This window comes from Gopherus flavomarginatus, chromosome 8, assembly GCF_025201925.1.
Source record: "Gopherus flavomarginatus isolate rGopFla2 chromosome 8, rGopFla2.mat.asm, whole genome shotgun sequence".
Lineage (NCBI taxonomy): Eukaryota > Metazoa > Chordata > Testudines > Testudinidae > Gopherus > Gopherus flavomarginatus.
Window position 1 is genome coordinate 108,089,032 of NC_066624.1, and position 18,362 is coordinate 108,107,393.

General features: G+C 42.9%; 2 protein-coding genes across 5 annotated transcripts in view; both read right to left on the reverse strand.

The window, feature by feature from the left end:
• DIS3L2 (DIS3 like 3'-5' exoribonuclease 2) overlaps positions 1-18,362 on the reverse strand; it is a 299,945-nt gene that overhangs the window by 134,091 nt on the left and 147,492 nt on the right. For all 4 annotated transcript variants that reach the window (XM_050963773.1, XM_050963771.1, XM_050963772.1 and 1 more), the window contains one exon: positions 14,700-14,779. In XM_050963773.1, coding sequence (XP_050819730.1) covers positions 14,700-14,779 — 80 coding nt within the window. The remainder of the gene's footprint in view (positions 1-14,699; positions 14,780-18,362) is intronic.
• Positions 885-2,676, reverse strand: LOC127056265 (uncharacterized). The gene is made up of 2 exons (XM_050963835.1): positions 2,083-2,676; positions 885-1,438 (listed from the first exon to the last, which is right to left on the reverse strand). The coding sequence occupies exons 1-2, from the start codon at positions 2,450-2,452 to the stop codon at positions 915-917; spliced, it is 894 nt and encodes a 297-aa protein (XP_050819792.1). The 5' UTR covers positions 2,453-2,676; the 3' UTR covers positions 885-914.

An 18,362-nucleotide genomic window follows, 5' to 3' on the forward strand; every position in this document is an offset into this window, starting at 1 on the left:
GGCTTTGCACAAATGGGTTTCCCTAACTGTGGAGAGGCAATAGATGGGACGCATATTCCTATTCTGGCACCACCCGACCTAGCATCCGAGTACGTTAATCGAAAGGGGTATTTCTCCCATGGTTCTCCAGGCGCTTGTGGATCACTGTGGGCGTTTCACTGACATTTACACAGGTTGGCCTGGAAAGGTGCATGATGCACGCATCTTTCATAACACTGGCCTGTTCAGGAAGCTGCAGGCCAGGACTTTTTTCCCAGACTGGAAGATCACAGTAGGGGACGTCGAAATGCCCGTTGTGATCCCTGGAGACCCCGCTTACCCGTTAATGCCGTGGCTCATCAAACTGTACACAGGGAACCTTGACAGGAGCAAGGACCGGTTCAACTACAGGCTAAGCCGGTGCCGAATGACTGTGGAGTGTGCTTTTGGCCGTTTAAAGGGGCGCTGGCGATCTCTGTATGGGAAGCTAGACTTTATCCGTGTGCTGTACCCTCCATAATATTTGTGAAGGGAAGGGTGAAAGATTCAGTCAGGCATGGACCTCCGAGGTTCAATGCCTGGAGGCTGAATTTGCACAGCCAGAGAGCAGGGCTACTAGAGAGGCCCAGCACAGGGCTGCAAGGATTAGGGATGCCTTGAGGGAGGAATTTGAGGCTGAAAACCAACAGTAATGTTTGGTGTCTTGCACAGGAGTGAAGCGCAGTGGTTACAATGTTAGTAGGAATCTGTGTTTCCTAAGCTGATTTGCAGTGCCTGTTTCTTTCCTGGGCTAAGGTATCTTTGATTTTCTGCAATAATAAAGACTGTTTTCAAAGCCAAGAATTCATTTATTGAAAAGAAAATTACTTTATTGACAGACACACAACTTTTTGGGTACCTAAAAGGACAGGGGGGTGGGGTGGGGAACTGTACAGTCACAGGTTTGAATATGTCCTGTCTGGAGTGCTGTGCAATGACTGCTGCACTTCAGGATGGCTATACTGCATGGTGATGGGGGTTGAGTGCAGAGGGTAAGGGTCGTAGTTCTCAAGGCTGGTTGGTGAACGTACAGGTGTTGCAGGCAGCTGGTGGTGGTAAGAACCTGGATGCTGGGGAAGGGGGTTTTGAGCTGACATTGGGGCACAAGGGAAAGAGCTTTGGGATGGGGGAGCGCGGGAGCCGTAGTGCTCTGCCTGCATGACTACGAGTGCCTGGATAGAGTCCGCTTGGCGCACCAGGATGCTTATCAGCTGCTTTGTGCTTTTCTTCCTGGCTGCTGCGTTTTTCTGGCGGATCCTGCTTTCTCTTTCCCTCCAGTCCTGCACTTTTTTATTTTCTATGACAGAGCGCTCCATAACTGCTTGGAGCAGGTCTTCTTTGCTTTTTCGCGGCTTCTTCCGGAGGTTTTGTAGTCTTTGAGCTGTTGATAACATGGGCAGCCGAGATCTCAAGGTTGCTTCTGGAAAGGCAAAAAATGCAACACTTAACAGAGGCAGCATGGTTTACACCAGACAGTTATTCCCACACAGTTAAGGAGTAACATTCTTCACAATAGCATAATTTTCCCATCCCAAAGAGAGCGCACATAACCCACAGGAGCCCCGAAATGGTGAGTAAGGGGGACTGATTGCTTCAGGGCTCTACTGTCCTTGGGGTTTCTGTGTGTAGGGGAAAGCAAACAGCTGCAGGGGGCACCTACACTGAACACTATCCCAACATTTTCCATAGGAGTTGATCCTGGAAGATATCTCGCTGCTGCGGGTCACCTGGGAAGCACGGGAGGGTCTTCTACAGCAATGCGGATTCCGCCCTGGCCCCAGTGCAGCTTGCCTGTGTCTTGCAATGGTGCCCCCACCCCTCGCAGCACAGTGGCACGGACACGTTACCCTGACTGGGACAAGGACCACAGCGGCTCTCCCAATAAATTTGCGCAAGCGCATTGCCCACACTCTGACTGAAACTTTTGAAGAGATTACCGAGGCCGATTACCGTGACGTGATAGACCACATCATGCACTATTCCACATCTAGGCATGCATGCATACAGCCCTAACCCTCTCTCCACTCCCGAAAAATTTCCATCCTGAAAATAAAAGCCACTTACCAGGAACCCCCTCCTCTGTTTGTCCTCCACCAAGTACCGGCTGCTGCGACTGGCTACCTTCCTTCTGGCTTGAGAAGAGCTCCTGGCTGCATGCCTCCAGGGACTCCAGGGTGTCTCCCCCCACGCCAGTACCCTCACTCTCTATTTCCTCCTCCTCCTCCTCCCCCCACTCTGAAGTGTCCATCGTAGTCGTCGGAGTGGTGGTGGGGTCACCCCCAAGTATCGCGTCCAGCTCTTTGTAAAAATAGCAGACCATGGGGGCAGCACCAGAGCGGAAGTTTCCCTCACAGGCTTTGCAATAGGCACTCTGCAGCGCCTTCACTTTAACCCTGCACTGCAGGGCGTCCCGGTCGTGGCCCCTTTCCAGCATGGCCCTTGATATCTACCCATAGGTATCGTAATTCCTACGGCTGGAGCGCAGCTGGGACTGCACAGCTTCCTCCCCCTAAACACTGATGAGCTCCAGCAACTCGCCATTGCTCCATGCTGGGGCTCGTTTGGCGCGTGGAGGCATGGTCACCTGGAAAGATTCACTGATTGCACTCCACACCTGGCTGAGAAAAGAGGAAGGGGATTTTTTAAATTCCTGGGGCATTTAAAGGGCGGGTGACCTGAGGCCAGGGCAGTAGAGTTCGAACTGATGAGCAGAGTGGCTGAACAGCCATTCTGGGATACCTCCGAATACCTCTGGAGGCCAACAACAGCGCTTTTGGTGGCCACATCGGCAGAGCAGCGCTGCATCACCAGAGCTATAGTCATTATTCCCCAGGCCGAGGTGGAGTACAGCCAGTGCTGTAGCCAGGGAGATACAGCGCTGTATGTGCCTTGCAAGTGTGGATGGTGAGTGAGTTGCAGCGCTGTAAAGCCACTACCAGCACTGCAACTCTCCAGTGTAGCCAAGGCCTTAGTGTGGATGCAGCTGTACTGGTATAAAGGTGTTTATAACAGCATAGCAACAAAAAGCATGTGTAGTCACACAAATCCAGCATGGAGTTCTGCAGCACAGCCCCACCTCTCTTCTATTTACCTCTTAGATCATTTGCATGACAACAGTACTTGCATTTTAGAGTCCTTCTGCTCTAACCCAGAGGTCATTGAGCCCTCTGACATCAAGTGAGCAATACGGAAGTGACTGCAGTTTTACAACAGGATTAGGATTGGCTTCGGGTAGGGGAAAAAACAGAAGTAGATGTTCTCATGACGTGGCCTTAGCGATAAAGAACAAGTGAAGACAAAAAGCAGAAATATGAGATTGGAGCTAAACTGCTTCTAAGTGGAACATTTTCCAGAATTTCCATGGATGTATCACCAGTTCTTCAAATAGTTTTAGAATTATGAGGAGGAGACCAACTCCATCTATTAGTAAATTAAATGCTGTAAGCGGGTCTGTCAGACTCACATACGGTCTTTGTCCACAGCAGCTAATAAATTAAGCATCCAGTGTTCTAAAACCATTCCATAATAGGGTTTAAGAGCTACCTTTTATACTGCAAAACTAAATTTGTAGTACACCTTCATAACAAGGCTTCTCCTGGCATTTTACAAACAATGCATTAGAGAGTCCTGGTTTTATATGCCAAAATCCTAAGCCAAATCATTTAAGTTTAGATTTAAATACTAGGGGCAGACTTGACATTTAAAATCTCTGATAAGAACGGCTCTGAAGGGCAAGTGGAAAGCTCTCAATGAGCACCAGTCATGAGAGCGCACGAGGTGCAATTCTTTGCCAGGAAAGCAGTGAACACCTTTGAAGCCACTGGGGATGTCCTCTGAACTTTCAGCTCCTGTGACAAGTCTTGCTGATGAATTTTGAACCAGCTGCCTGTGATACCATGTCACATTCCTAAGACAGGCAAGCACAGCATTTCAGGAGCCTATTTCTGTGCTCACTAGGGCATTGGTTGCTTCTAAACCAGTTTATGACAATAGGTACTGCTGCTCTCAAGATGGTAACATTTTCACAAGCACCTAAGTGGTTTAGGAAGCCTAAGGCCCACTGACCTTGCACATGAGACTTAGATTCCTAAGAGCCTATGCCAAGTTTCACGCACTAGCAGTAGACCTGTGGGTGACTGAGGCTCTGGATATCCCCAGGGAAGACCACAGAACCCATGTCTCCCATTGGGATGGCAGACATAAGCAGGGAGACCCAACCATTCAAATCCTGTATGTGCATAACCATTTATACTCTAGCAGACAGTATTCAAACAGAGAGCGTAGCCTGCTTGTTGGCTTCATGCTTTTATGAAAGGTTACCAACTGAATTCCAACTAGAAAGTGTCGATATAAATTAGAACAGAATTGGCAAGACGTTGCCCGGCTGGTGATCTTGATCATTCAGGTGAGGCGCGTAAGAACTCCTTTGCGTAAGAGTTCCTATTGGAAAATTAAGTTTGATATTTTCACAGAGGGGAAACGCCCTCGGGAGGAACATACCAAATATTTAAACGGACAGAACTTAGTACTGTATGTATGAAGTACATGTTTAATTGCAGGCTAGGGGGCAAAGCAGAGAAGTATCCCAGAGATCAAGTACCCCACGTAAGAAGCTGAGCTTTATTTATATCACTGAGCAAGAAGTAAAAGAGAAATATGAAAGCAAGACACAAGTTTATTCGTGCTGAGCATCAGGATGAACGAGAGAACTGCACAATTGGTCAGGCAGGCACACCAGGGTGGTGGGAGAAGAGAGCATCTTATTTCTTTGAAGCATCGAATCCTGATCGACCGTGGAGGCAGGATATCAGACTAGCTGACCCTGTCTCTGGTCTGCTCTGGCAACACCTGTGTACACACTGCAAGCAGAAAGATGGATGAGGCCTGGGTGGAAATTGCTGCGGGCGAAGGAAAGCACTCTCCCATTTCTGTGATGTCACCTATTTAGATAGGAAGCTCTTTGACGCAGGGTCCTGTTTTCCCACCTAGGGTGACCAGATGTTCCAATTCTATAGGTACAGTCCCGATATTTGGGGCTTTTTCTTATATAGGTGCCTGTTACCCTCCACCCTGTCCCAATTTTTCACACTTGCTATCTGATCAACCTATTTTCACCATCTGTGCAAAACTGCCTACCAACTTTTGGATATTGTATAAACAGCAAGTTCTCTTAAGTAGCACTATCAGTTAGACTAGCTTCTTGTTCAAAAGATCAACAGACACAAAAAAATAATGCGCAAAGGACTAGAAAGAAGGAAAAAACACTGTTGGTTTCTCTGTTGAACACAGAATCAACCAGGCACGGAGCACCAGAGATAGAAGGTCTGGGCGAATATTTCTGACTTGGGCCCAAAGTGAATCTTTGTTCCAGATCTTTTTCCCAACAAATGGCAGCTGGAGACACACTCAGATTAAACCTCCCATTAAGACAAGTTGTTAAGCAGGTCAGTGAAGCAGTGATTCTGCTTCTGTGAAAACACATTTGCATCTCAGAAGGAGCTCCTTGCTAGTAGCTGAAAGTTGCCACAGGAAACAGATTGGTTGTAACAAGACTTTTCTTAACAGCAAGGCTCACAGCCAATGTGGTGAAGGGAAAAGGGACAAATTTCTGGCATTCAGACCACAAACTGTTTCTACTGCTATCAGAGTAGTATCAAGAAGCTTATTTTATCAGGAAATTCGCATTCATTGACTAGAGAGAGATGGGAAGTGGCACCCAACAGCCTTCAAGATAAATGACAATCATTTTGGGTGTAGGAGGTCGCCCTGTTCCTGAAATGAAGGTCTGAAGGGAGGAGAGACCAAAGTTTCTTTTCTACTAGGTGGGTCCCTTTTGTGATGTCTACATTGAACACAGTCACATTGCCCAAGCTGCAAGCGCCTTGGCCTTCAAACAGACCTTGCGATTCAGTAACAGCCAAACGCGTAGAAGGTGTTTCCTTTAAGCAGCCTTGACATTTCAGCTTCTTTTAGGATAGGTGGCAGCCACTGAGTTTTCCCTGTATTTCTTTTTCTGTCCTTCATATCTTCCTGTCATCCAACTTTATATTTATACCCTTCCTAAAAGCTTACTTCTGAACTAGTTTTTACACTTTCCAAGTAATGAACATATAGTTAATGACCAAGAGGTACTGTACTGAATTATACTGTAAGGGGCTTTTTCCCCTTCACTATAACTGAAATCTGAAAGTCCTAAGAGTTGGCAAATTAAAAACTAAATCAAACCTCCAGCTAACTGGGTATTTGCGATGAATATTTTTTATGACAGAATCTTTGGTATTTGGACAAAATGAACGAAATTCAGGAGTGAGATTAATTGTGTGGGAGTTTATTTTCAGCTCCATTCGTACTCTTATGTTTACTTTTTAGATGGGTCTTCAGAGTCTGATCTATTTACTGACAAAGCCCAGTTTCCACTAGATTTTCCTATGCGCTGCCTATGGGTTGAAGTTTTCTTCATGGACACTTCAGGCATCTGACCTTCACGGCCCTTTGCAAAGAATGGAAATCCCAGGCAGGATGTCTCCAAAAGGTGGTATATGAAAAGTACTCTGAAGTCCTTTGTCCAATTACCAGACTCCTGAACTGCACCGACTTCAACACTTGCTTTTTGGTATTTTTCTGAGGATTTAATTTTTTACCCCATGCCCATAAATGGATAATAAGATCCACTGGTACATGTACCCCTAAATCTTTGGGAATTGTCCCAGGCCTGAATTTATTAAGTTATTTACCCTGGTTCGAGCTGTAACTTTGATTGGTGAGCTCATTCTCATGGCAAGAACAAACCAAATGACCATTATTAAATGTCTATGCTGCTGCTTGCATAACCAAATTCAAGTATCGTATGCATGCCCTCTAATTCAAATTGCCCATATTCGAATTTTTAGCTTTCTGGAATAGAAGCAGAGTCCTTTTTAAAATAGCCAAGGCACAACGCAAAGTTGTCATGCAATTTATATCTACAGAAGGATTTCACGTAGTGAATTGTGCACATATTCAAAAATTTAAGCTTTCACTTAATCTTCATGAAAACTTGCTTTTAAATAAATGCAAGAAACAAGATTACAGTTAGAGTCTAACAACTGCTACCCCAAAACAGGTCACGGTTCCATTCTCTATTAGCTTCTATCCCATGCTTCTCTACCAAAACTATCCAGGTACAGCAGAACCTCAGAGTTACAAACACCAGAGTTATTAACTGACTGGTCAACCGCACACCTCATTTGGAACCGGAAGTACAAAATCAGGCAGCAGCAGAGACCCGGGGGGTGGGGGGAGCAAATACTGTACAGTCCTGTGTTAAACGTAAACTGCTAAAACAAGAAAGGGGAAGTTTAAAAAAAGACTTGACAAGGTAAGGAAACTGTTTCTGTGCTTGTTTCATTTAAATTAAGATAGTTAAAAGCTGCTTTTTTCTTCTGCATAGTACAGTTTCAAAGCTGTAGTAAGTCAGTGTTCAGTTGTAAACTTCTGAAAGAACCACCATCACGTTTTGTTCGAAGTTACAAACGTTTCAGCGTTACATACAATCTCTGTTCCTGAGGTGTTCATAACTCTGAGGTTCTGCTGTATTGGGAACATTTATTTATTTGGGGCCAGGTTGCAATACCCTTATTCATACTGAACAGTACCTTACATGATTTGAAGGGTGACACGATCTAGCTCTCCATGATCCCATTCCACTCTAGCCTTGAAAAATTAAAGGTGATGCCTGCTAACGTAGGAATAACCAACATTTTCATTTAAAACAACAAAAGTGTAAGATACACTATGAGTAGTGCAATCTATCTAGTATTACACGGGAATACATACAGTAGCCATCTGTGTTTGAGACAGACCAGAATATATACTGCATATTGCAAAGAATTTGTAACCACAAGCACTTGATGGAAACCCAGGGAAATGTACCTGTTTCTAATCATTGTAACATGTCTCTTTCACTTTCCCAGTGAAATAACATAGTTCAGTTCCCAAACAAGAAACCACTGGGTTAATCAACTGGTAACACTGAGTTGTGTTAACTAATCACATCAGATAACCTAGGAAAAACTGCTTGCCTGTTCCCCAGAATCCCACTGATTACATGTCTTTTTTTTTTTCATTCATATTTGACTCCTGTAAAAACCTTTTCCTACATAAGTTGCAATTTATGGTCCTTTTGCATAAGACTCACATACTGATGTGTGGTTTCCATCATTTTCTCTCCAGTCAACATCAGGTATCTGTTTCTCTTAAACACCTTTCCTCAAAGGAAGGAAGAAAGTGCCACACTTAAAGAATGTAACTTTTGTTCCAACACGATTCAGTATTATAGCGTTTATTCTAAGCACATTACTCCAAGAAGGTTGCTGCATGGATTGCTGCTGGATCCAAATAGAGTAGTTGAAAGTTCTATTATTGTATTGCCAGCTCAGGAATGATTTAAACAAAAGCTACCAAGTAGCTAGGAGGGACAAAGCTGGATAAAAGGCTGACCAGAGTATTATTATTTATGCCTTATAATGCAGTACAGAAGTGCCAAGACATTTTGCAAAATGAAAACTAAGCTCCTGCCCCAAAGAGTTTGCAGTGCAGCTTGCAGGCAAAACAACAAGGACTGAAAGACAAGATGAACGTCTGGCCACTTCCGATGTTAGTGAACATGTACTGAGGGTTTCAAGGGGTTTTAAATGATTTATTCAACCCATAAGTCACTACAGTTGATAAGGAAGATTGGCATTCCAGGAATAGAGGAGAAGATAAAAGACACCACAGAAGTGGGGACGAGGAATGGGTCATCCAAAAAAGCAGCATGAAGGGAGGCAAAAGAAGACAGGAGAAGGGAGACTAAGGGTATGTCTTCACTACCAGCCGAATCGGCAGGCAGCAATCAATCCAGCAGGGATCGAGTTATCATATCTAGTCTAGATGTGAAAAATCGATCCCCGAGCACTCTCCCGTCGACTCCTGTACTCCAACTCGGCGAGAGGCACAGACAGAGTTGACAGGGGAGTGACAGCAGTCAACTCACCACGGTGAAGTTAGTCACGTAGCTGAAGCTGCGTAACTTAGATCAATCTCCCCCCACAGTGTAGATCAGGCCTAAGAAGATATGGAGGCCAGTGAAGGCAAGTACAAGTGACACCACTTTGATTGGAGAGGCCATTGTGAGCCAGGGAAGAGGGGGTATGGAGGGGTAAGTATGGCTGCAATTACACGTGAGAGTCTGGCAGGGACTAGATGGGAGGCTTTGGTGTCAGGAAGGCTAAAGAGGAGGAAGTCAAGGGATGAGATGACAGACCTGGGAAAGAGTTTAGCAGAGAGGATGGAAAGGGACGGACAGACCTTGGAAAGGTTACAACAATGAAACCCAGGAGATCTGGTGAATGTGTCTGTGTGGGACGCCCTGCTCCAAAATACAGCCCACCAATGTCATGGGGAGAAGACCAAGGGGGAACCATGGTGATAATAGGTTGAGATACATTCTGCTCTGATTCAACCTTAAGTTAAGGAATTTTTCTCTCAGTAATAACAGCAACTAGATTTTGTAAAATAACATGGGGCTGAGGGGAGAGGAAGAAGTTCCACTAGACCTGAGGTGGTTTTCAATCACCATGTAAAACAACGTGGGTAATATGATTTAGTGGGTTCTAGTAGGGATGTTACACAGCAACTCTGTAAACATGGTTAACAACATAACTTCAAAATTGGAGTCACAAAATGCACATAGAGAACAGACAACCCACTAGCAGCGTACCCTAAAATATACTGATACTCTTCAGCTAATTATTTCCTCCCACAGTCTGAGCAGGAAATTGTTTGCCTTTAAATTTGTCAAATATCAACTCCGTTTCCTCTAGCAAGTAGCCAACAAACATGTACAATTGACCCAACTGTGATACGTTATTGGAAATCTGCCAGATAATGTCTACAAATAATTCCCACAAACAGCACGGCGAATATTTGAAATTTGAGCAGTTTTACTGGACATACTAGTCACATGGTATGCTTCGGTTCCATGACTGGATGAGACTCATTCTTGGGTTCACTTTCCTGGTGAAAATTTTCATGATTGTAAGTTCAAAGTTTGCTTTCCATGAACATTCTGCAATATTTGCTTGAACTTAATTGTTCTGATACATATTGCTGGCTGCCAGTTTTAATCTCATTCACTAGACTATGTGCAGAAAGCATCAAAGAGACTACAAAGAAAATGAATTTGTTTAAGAACTCAGTTATTCACTGAATGTTTTCTACATCATTGACAGAGCTCTAACTGCAATTCAGATTTGTCTCCTACTCTGTAAGTGTTGCTGCCCATCTAAACAAAGTACAGTATGGAAATAATTTTATTTGTGTAACAGCTTTAGAACTATTGGGGCAGATTGTATTAAAAATAGACATATATCGAAGTGAACAGTATGTTTACCTCAATGTTTCTTGGTATCATTAATGAGGAGCATGACAGTTAATCAAAGGCAGCTTTCAAGATAAGATGGTTCCAGAATTGAACTAGTGCATTTCCTGACATACATCCTAGCAAAGCTCCCAACTGCTGCTTAATTTTGCCAAGAGATTCTGCAGCAAATATGTATTTACAAAAAACTACTGTATCTATCTCCTCATTCATTCCTTGTCTCCTCCCCTGAGGGCATCTCCCATTGTAATGGATCCGTGGGCTCTCCTGCAGAAATAGATGAATTATATATATGAATTACTGAGTGAGCATAGTACAAAGAAGTCTCCCTCCAATGACAGGAACTAGTGAAGTCCACAGGTTTCAGTTGTGAAACTTACAAGCCTCTGTCTCTCTTTGTACGTTGCATAAGGTCCTTCAGGCCAGGAAGCTTTCATGGCTCTGAATAAATTAACACAAAACGTTCAAGGGGAGAGAAGGCTTCTAGCCTTAGAAAGCACCAATAACTAAAGCCTTGGCAAGTGTTTTTTTTTTTTCTTTATTATTTATGATGGATGATGCAGACCACCAGAGAGGTTTTCTGAATTGGGTACTGCATTCAATAGTGATTTTTAGAGCTCTTCTGACATCAAGAATGTGCCAGGTGTGTTTTTAAATGTTTTCACATATGGACAAAAAAAGATGAAAAAAAAAATTTCTTATCACTGGGTTTATTTTTGGAACAAAGGCTGCGTTAACTCTTAGCAAAACTTTGCCCTCATGCGAGAGGCAGTTCTGCTGTTCCTAGATAAGACTTGCACAACCGAAAAAGATACTTGCCCAAGTAACTGCAACCAGGATGACATCCCTTAAAGAGGGAAATTCTCAAGGCACTCCTGACAAGGAATCAAAGGAGTGCTTCATCTGGGCACTCTGTACAAGAGTTTGCTCCCAAAGTGGAGCGCTCATTGACAGACAGTTGAAAAGTAAGGCAGCTCTTAGAAAGCTTATGTCTGGATCAGAGGACAATCTGGCTCCTGCTCGCTGCCTCTGGTGAGCTGGAAATAGCTACTACTTGGATTTTAGGGTCTGATTTAGGCTCACATTAAGACTTTACTGTAAGACCTTCAGTAACGTGTACGTGTACGTGTACGTGTACGTGTGTGTGTGTGTGTGTGTGTGTACACATATATGTTGTTTGCCTTGACTGCAAATACCCATGATAATGATTTAGCACTAGGCCTTACCTATAGACTGGGTCCTCGAAGATGCCACCTGTGGAATACAGGTGTGTTATGAACACATCCAAATCCCCTAATTTAATAGGTACCTCTCAAATATCACGTACTAGATTTAATTTCTCTGGGCTTCTGTGCAGAATTTTGGTCCTTGAGAGTGGATTCCTCTTGCACGTGAGGCAGCACTGAGCAGTGGTGGCCAGCTGAGTTGGATACAAGAACTGGGACCTTCTTGGACAATATGAGACCACTTGCCTTGATTCTGATTTTTTTAAAATATTACTGTACTGGAGAACATTGTGAACCGAAAGAAACAATCATGCTTTTGGCCATGGAAGACAGAGCATGACTGAAGCCGTGACCTATTGTTCTCTTCATCTGGAGTAAGACACCAGTATTTTCACTGAATTCTGGATGCAACTAGGTCCAGTGATGGCTAGGTGACCCACCCCCCTACTCTACTCATAGACCTTGGGCTGTAAACAACACTCTCCTGGTCCCATCCATTCCATGCTTAGCCAGCTGCAGTCCAGTCCAGTCCAGCCCAGCCCAGCCTTGCTGCACTGGAAGCGGAGCTATCTACATAAAATTGGTTCCAAGACTCCACTAGTAACCGTCCTCAGTATGACCCATCGTAGTCTCCCCTTTAACCAGTTCTGTATCCATCCTCAATAGTAGGGCCACTCCCAGCTTGACGTGACTGACGGGTCATGTATCTGTCTCCAAGGAGCTGCAAGCAGGTACAAGACCCATTGGAATGGATCTGCAGACTTTTGCTGGGAAGAAGAAATTCCAGTCTAGGTAGATATTCCCCTTAAATGCCTTCTCCTGAACATTTTATGGATGAGGGAACTATGCAGACATAAACCAGGAGCTATTACATTGAATGGCTTAATGGTGCAGTTGCTTTTAAAATCCTTACAAATCTGATCAATACAAGCTCAACGCAAAAGTGCCCAGAGTTTCACCTTTTAGTTCTGAATGCACTGCAATTTGCAGTTTCACTCTAAATTTACAGATGGTTCAAAAGGCAACAATGCAATAGCATTAACAGAAGAGAATCCAGACTGATTCTTGCCTGCATATTTATATCTGCCTCTGCACATTTCCATTACATGCGTCTGATGAAGTGGGTATTCAGCCACAAAAGCTTATGCTCCAAAACATCTGTTAGTCTTAAAGGTGCCACAGGACTCTGTTGCTTTTTACAGATCCAGACTAACACGGCTACCCCTCTGATAGAAGAGAGTCTGGACTTTTTGAAGACTATTTAAAAAAATCTGCTTGTGTTTTGTGCAGACTGGTAGTAAGACAATACTGTTATTTAACTTTACTTCAGAACTGCTAGCATACAAGATAATTAAAAATAATTTTACTGGCCTGCATTTCCTTTCATCTGTGATCTTGTATCTCTGTTTTATTGCCCTGTTATACTACACTGTACCTGGGTCTGAATGACATGAGAATTTATGGGCTGTGTTACTCAAAAACAAAAAACCTTTGTGGGAGACACATCTACCAACAACTTTTTTTGGAATCATGTCTCTAATCTTCCTCATTACTGTGAATCATCACAGTATAATCACATCAGCTGATCTCAAAGAAACAATATAGAGACTTTATTATCTGCATTAGCATGAATGTGATCATCATGCCATATTTCTAAATCAAATGCACTATGGAAGCTTTTCTGAATTAAACAGAACTCTTTCAAGTCCATCCACTACTTGTTTGGCGGTGCAGGTATTCAAATGGGAAGCTCTAAAAGTCAAATCTTCAGGATCTGGCTCATGGAATGTTTACTGTACAGTAGAACCTCAGCATTACGAAAACCTCAGGAACGGAGGTTGTAGATAACTCTGAAACGTTTGTAACTCTGAACGAGACCTGATGGCTATTCTTTCAAACATTTACACCTGAGCAGTGACTTAATACAGCTATCAAACTTTACTGTGCAGAAGAAAAATGCTGCTTTTCCTTTATTTTTTTTTAGAAGTTTATGTTTAACATAGTACTGTACTGTATTTACTTTTCTTTTCTTTTTTTCTTCCCATCTCTGCTGATGCCTGATTGTGTACTTCTGGTTCCAAATGAAGCGTGTGGTTGACTGGTCAGTTAGTAACTCTGGTGTTTGCAACTCTGAGGTTCTATTGCATAATAGTTTCAAGTCGAGACTGAAGGAATTGGGTTTGTTTAGTTTGGAAAAGAGAAGACTAAGAGGGGACATGATAGCAGTTTTCAGGTATCTAAAAGGGTGTCATCAGGAGGAGGGAGAAAACTTGTTCACCTTAGCCTCCAATGATAGAACAAGAAGCAATGGGCTTAAACTGCAGCAAGGGAGATTTAGGTTGGACATTAGGAAAAAGTTCCTAATTGTCAGGGTAGTTAAACACTGGAATAGATTGCCTAGGGAAGTTGTGGAATCTCCATCTCTGGAGATATTTAAGAGTAGGTTAGATAAATGTCTTTTAGGGATGGTCTAGACAGTATTTGGTCCTGCCATGAGGGCAGGGGACTGGACTTGATGACCTCTCGAGGTCTCTTCCAGTCCTAGAGTCTATGAGTCTAAGCAAAACACAAAACTTAAAAGGCAAATAGCAAGAGCGAAATACAAGTTCAAGAGGTACAAACTGCTCATGCAAGTATTACAAGTTTTCCCGCAATAAATACCAAGAGGGAATTTCAGCCAACAAGGACCTTCAAAAAGGTATCATGTTCTTTTATCCAGGTACAGCGTATCCCAAACCATGCAGTTCTACTAAAACTTAAAACCCAAATGAGGTCTGTTATAGTAGATATAACTCCCACAAAGACTGAAGTTACAACTCTTATTATGAGTCATGCTGGTTCTGCATATACTGATGCCAAGAGTTAAGAATACAGTTTAAAGAGTTCTGCTTTAAGAGGTTTTAGAAAAAGGGCAATTAAAAGAAGAAAATGAAACTTGTTTAATACTCTACTCACAATTACGAAGAACAGGTTTGCATGGAAAATTAAACATGAATGTGTGTGCCAAATGCTAAAAATAAACACTGAGAGAGTATTTTGTAAGATACATGTCATACCATCAGGAAGTTGTTTGCAGGACAAGGCATCATCAAGGTCCCTGGCAGTTGATGGATCAATGGTGAAGATGCATTCTTTCCTATCAACGAAAAAAGGAAACTTAACATTTTTGTTTTGCACCCAGACACACAGCCCACCAGAAAAGCCCAGCCAACGGTGAATTTTTCAGAAATAAGGCCATTGAAACATATCACATCTTCCAATCTAACTGCTTTCCCAACCTGCAGAGATCCACCGTCCCCTCAGAACAACCTTCTGACATGAAAAAGGCATATGGAATAATGGAACAATTAGAGGATGCTGACTTGTGTGACATTTTTTCCCCCCCTTGGAACTGTTTGTTTTACACCTCTCTCATCTAATTATCAGTTTTCCTCCACAAAAGTAAACAATCCATCCCGCAAAGTTCCGGGGACTTCCACTGGGGTGCAAACTCCTTCCTGCCCCAACTCCTTTTTGACAAAGTAGGAAACAAAAAATATGACAGTTTTATATATTTATTTAATGGCATTTACAACTAACGAACTTTGGCATCGTGATTTGATACGCGAGTAAGTCACCTGAAGACAGGTAGTACAATGGAGCTAGAGACCTTCCAAGTACCTGGCAGGGACTGAAGAGAGTGAGGGTACGTGAATGGAGGAGCTTGCAACACTTCAACATATCCAGCCTTTCAAAATTGACTAGCCCTGACACACAACTGCTCATGCACTCTACTCTGCATGAATTATAATAATAAAGAAATGGTATTCAATTCTCCTGGGGCAAGTAGAATTTTGCAGGTTTTCCTTACTTGTTTGTTAACAGAAAGTACAGAGCCAGTGGGAATAAAAATGAATGACTCAATGGTCATAATGGAATTATGAATGAAAGGCTGATGGAAACAGACTAGTCTCCACATAAAATTCTGGAGCTTTCAGGAGCCCACTGGCAAAGTTGTATGTTGTCTGTAGGAAATACAAATCTGCAGGCATATTCCAAACACAGCATATGTAAGTGCTCTGAATTCTCAGTAAGCTGTGAACCTGTATTTCTCTAAGTACTGCACTGGAGTTGAGTAAAAGGAGATTGTCATCAGCTAGTAAAATTAAATTGAACATGAATAACCTTCATCTCTCTTGTCCTAAACTGCTGTGAATAAAGCCAGATGCCACGTCCTCTCTAATACCACGGACAAAGTTAGAGCAAAATGGAGTCTGCAAAATGTTTAAAAGACCCAAGTTGAAAAATCACAGAGTGAAATCAAGTGACACTGTTTGTTTGGCCTCGGTTCAGTCCTTAGTGAGCAGACACTGTACGGTAAAGTGCATCTCTAGGAAAAAACGGCTTTGAAAAAGATTTGAATCAGCGTGAACATCAGAGGAAGCTAGACACGGAAGTAGATGCTAGGTCAGCTAACTAGAATTAGCTAATCCATTTTTTAGCACTCAGAGGCCTCAGTTAAGACTGGAGACCAACTGAGGTAGGTGTCATGCAGACACATTAGAAGGTGCAGTCCCCCTGCCTCAAAGAACTTACAACTAATACATATAATCTGTATAATATCTTATGTCAATAGACAATGTCATATATCAATAGTAGTGGAATTATAAAAATACCAGAAATGGGAAATAAATCTAGGTAGGCAGCAGGTTTGTTCCAAGAGAGAGAAGACAGAACACAGCGTTTGACTTCAAGAACCATTACATATTAAAGATCAGTTTGGCAGAATACACTAGTGAGCTGTAAGCTGAAGCCCAGGGCCTGAGTGCCCAACAAATGAATCATTTTAAATTCCTACGTCAGGGGCCCCCTTCAGTGGGGGCTGAACAAACTACAGCAAACTTCCTGTAATGCACGTGGATTGTGGCAGGGATCCAACTGCAGACAGTTCTGGGGCGTGCGGTGGTGGAATTGGAGTGGGGTGGGTGCTACAGCATTTTTTTCTTTCCAGTATAATCTTAAGAATGAGTGCAAACCCCACAAAACACATGCTGACGAAGTGAGGCTGCTGAGGGATAGAGACCTGAGCCTCATAGCTATCTCCTTTTTGGCCAATTTCTCTCTTCAAATCAGTACATCTCAGCTCACTGATGCTGCAGGAGACGCACAGCGGAGAAGCACAGCACACTTCTCCTGCCCCAGAGGAACATGGTTTATTAAATTGCAAGAAGAGTGTGGGTTAGTTAAGGGAGGGATTACATTTACATTTAAAGGAATATTGCCAAACATATATAGAGATTAAACAGTACAAGTGTCATGTAAATTTAGAAGCTTTAAAATCTAAGGATGTGCACCTGTGCGCACACAGCTCTTTGTATTTCTAGTACACTTATTACTGTAGTTCTCAGATGTTACTGGTAGTATCTGTTGCTATTTGTCTGATATTAGCATAAATTTGTGCAGTTCTGCCAAATATACTAAGGAGATTTCTAATGCACCTAACTTCCATTAGCCTTTGAAAATCTCCCCCAATACATTAGTTTTCTCATCCTATAGCACACCTGCCTAATCTTCAGAGAAATGTTCACTTCTGATCCTTTATTATATATATCCAAACAAACTGGAAATAGCTAGTGATACTGAAAGATGCAAGGCCTTCTAAACTGCACTGATTTTGATCTGCTTACAGTCCAACTATCCAGCACCATAAATCAACCAATGTAATGACCTACAAACCATCTTGCTTCCATAAATACATACTCCTTACATTAAAAATCCATCAATGAATGGAATTTCAAGTGATCTCATTCCAAGGAACAGTGCTTACATAATGTCCCTATTTACCATTCTTCGAAGAATCATGTATGTACAGCGCAAGCAAACCCTCCACGTACACAATATGCCAAGTGCTTGCCTGCCTGGTAAGGCATGGGGCCATAGGGAAGCAGGTACTTACTGTAAACATGCGAGAGAGACGGCTATCACATATAGTCTTACTTTTTCAGGGCATTTAATCTATGATAGCAGACACCACTGACCTGAAACCAACTGCCCACTTTACACTGACAAGGTTTAAAGGAAGGGATTAAGTGCTTCTTCAATCCAAGTATGTGGGTTCTTGTTTCAATGGAATAGATAGCCTATTCCAGCTGTTTTGGGCTGCAACCACAAATGTGCGCCACCCATAGCGATTTGTAGCTCTAGGCAGTTTAAAAATTAATAGACTGGTTTCAACAAAGTGCACATTTGCAGTCTGCGTTGGAAAGAAAGGAACATAAATATGCCGGTGCCAAACTCTGAATACATTTATACAATGTAGCAACTAATGGAGCTGCTTTGCTTTCAGACACTTGGCCAATTAAATCTATTGTAGAGGTAAAGGGTGGGGCCCGAGTTCATGAGAACACAAACCAGCAGGGATTGTTGTATATACTTCCAGCCTCTGTAGTGCTACCACAGATGTATTTCATATGCGCTTTCTTGCAAAAGCTAGCCTGATACAAGGCTGCCAGAGTGAGGTATTTATCCTTATATATGTCACAATGAAGGCACCCCTTACATGCAGCCATGTACGGTATAGTTAGGATTTTTTTAACAACATGTTCAAAATGGGAGAGGGGGGAGTTGACTACTCAAGAGAGCTGAACCTGGAGCCTTTCAATGAGAGTTTTGCCCTGTGCAAAGACTGGGGGTTACAGAAAGTCTCCGAACAAGCAATATGATGCAAAAAGTCCCACAGA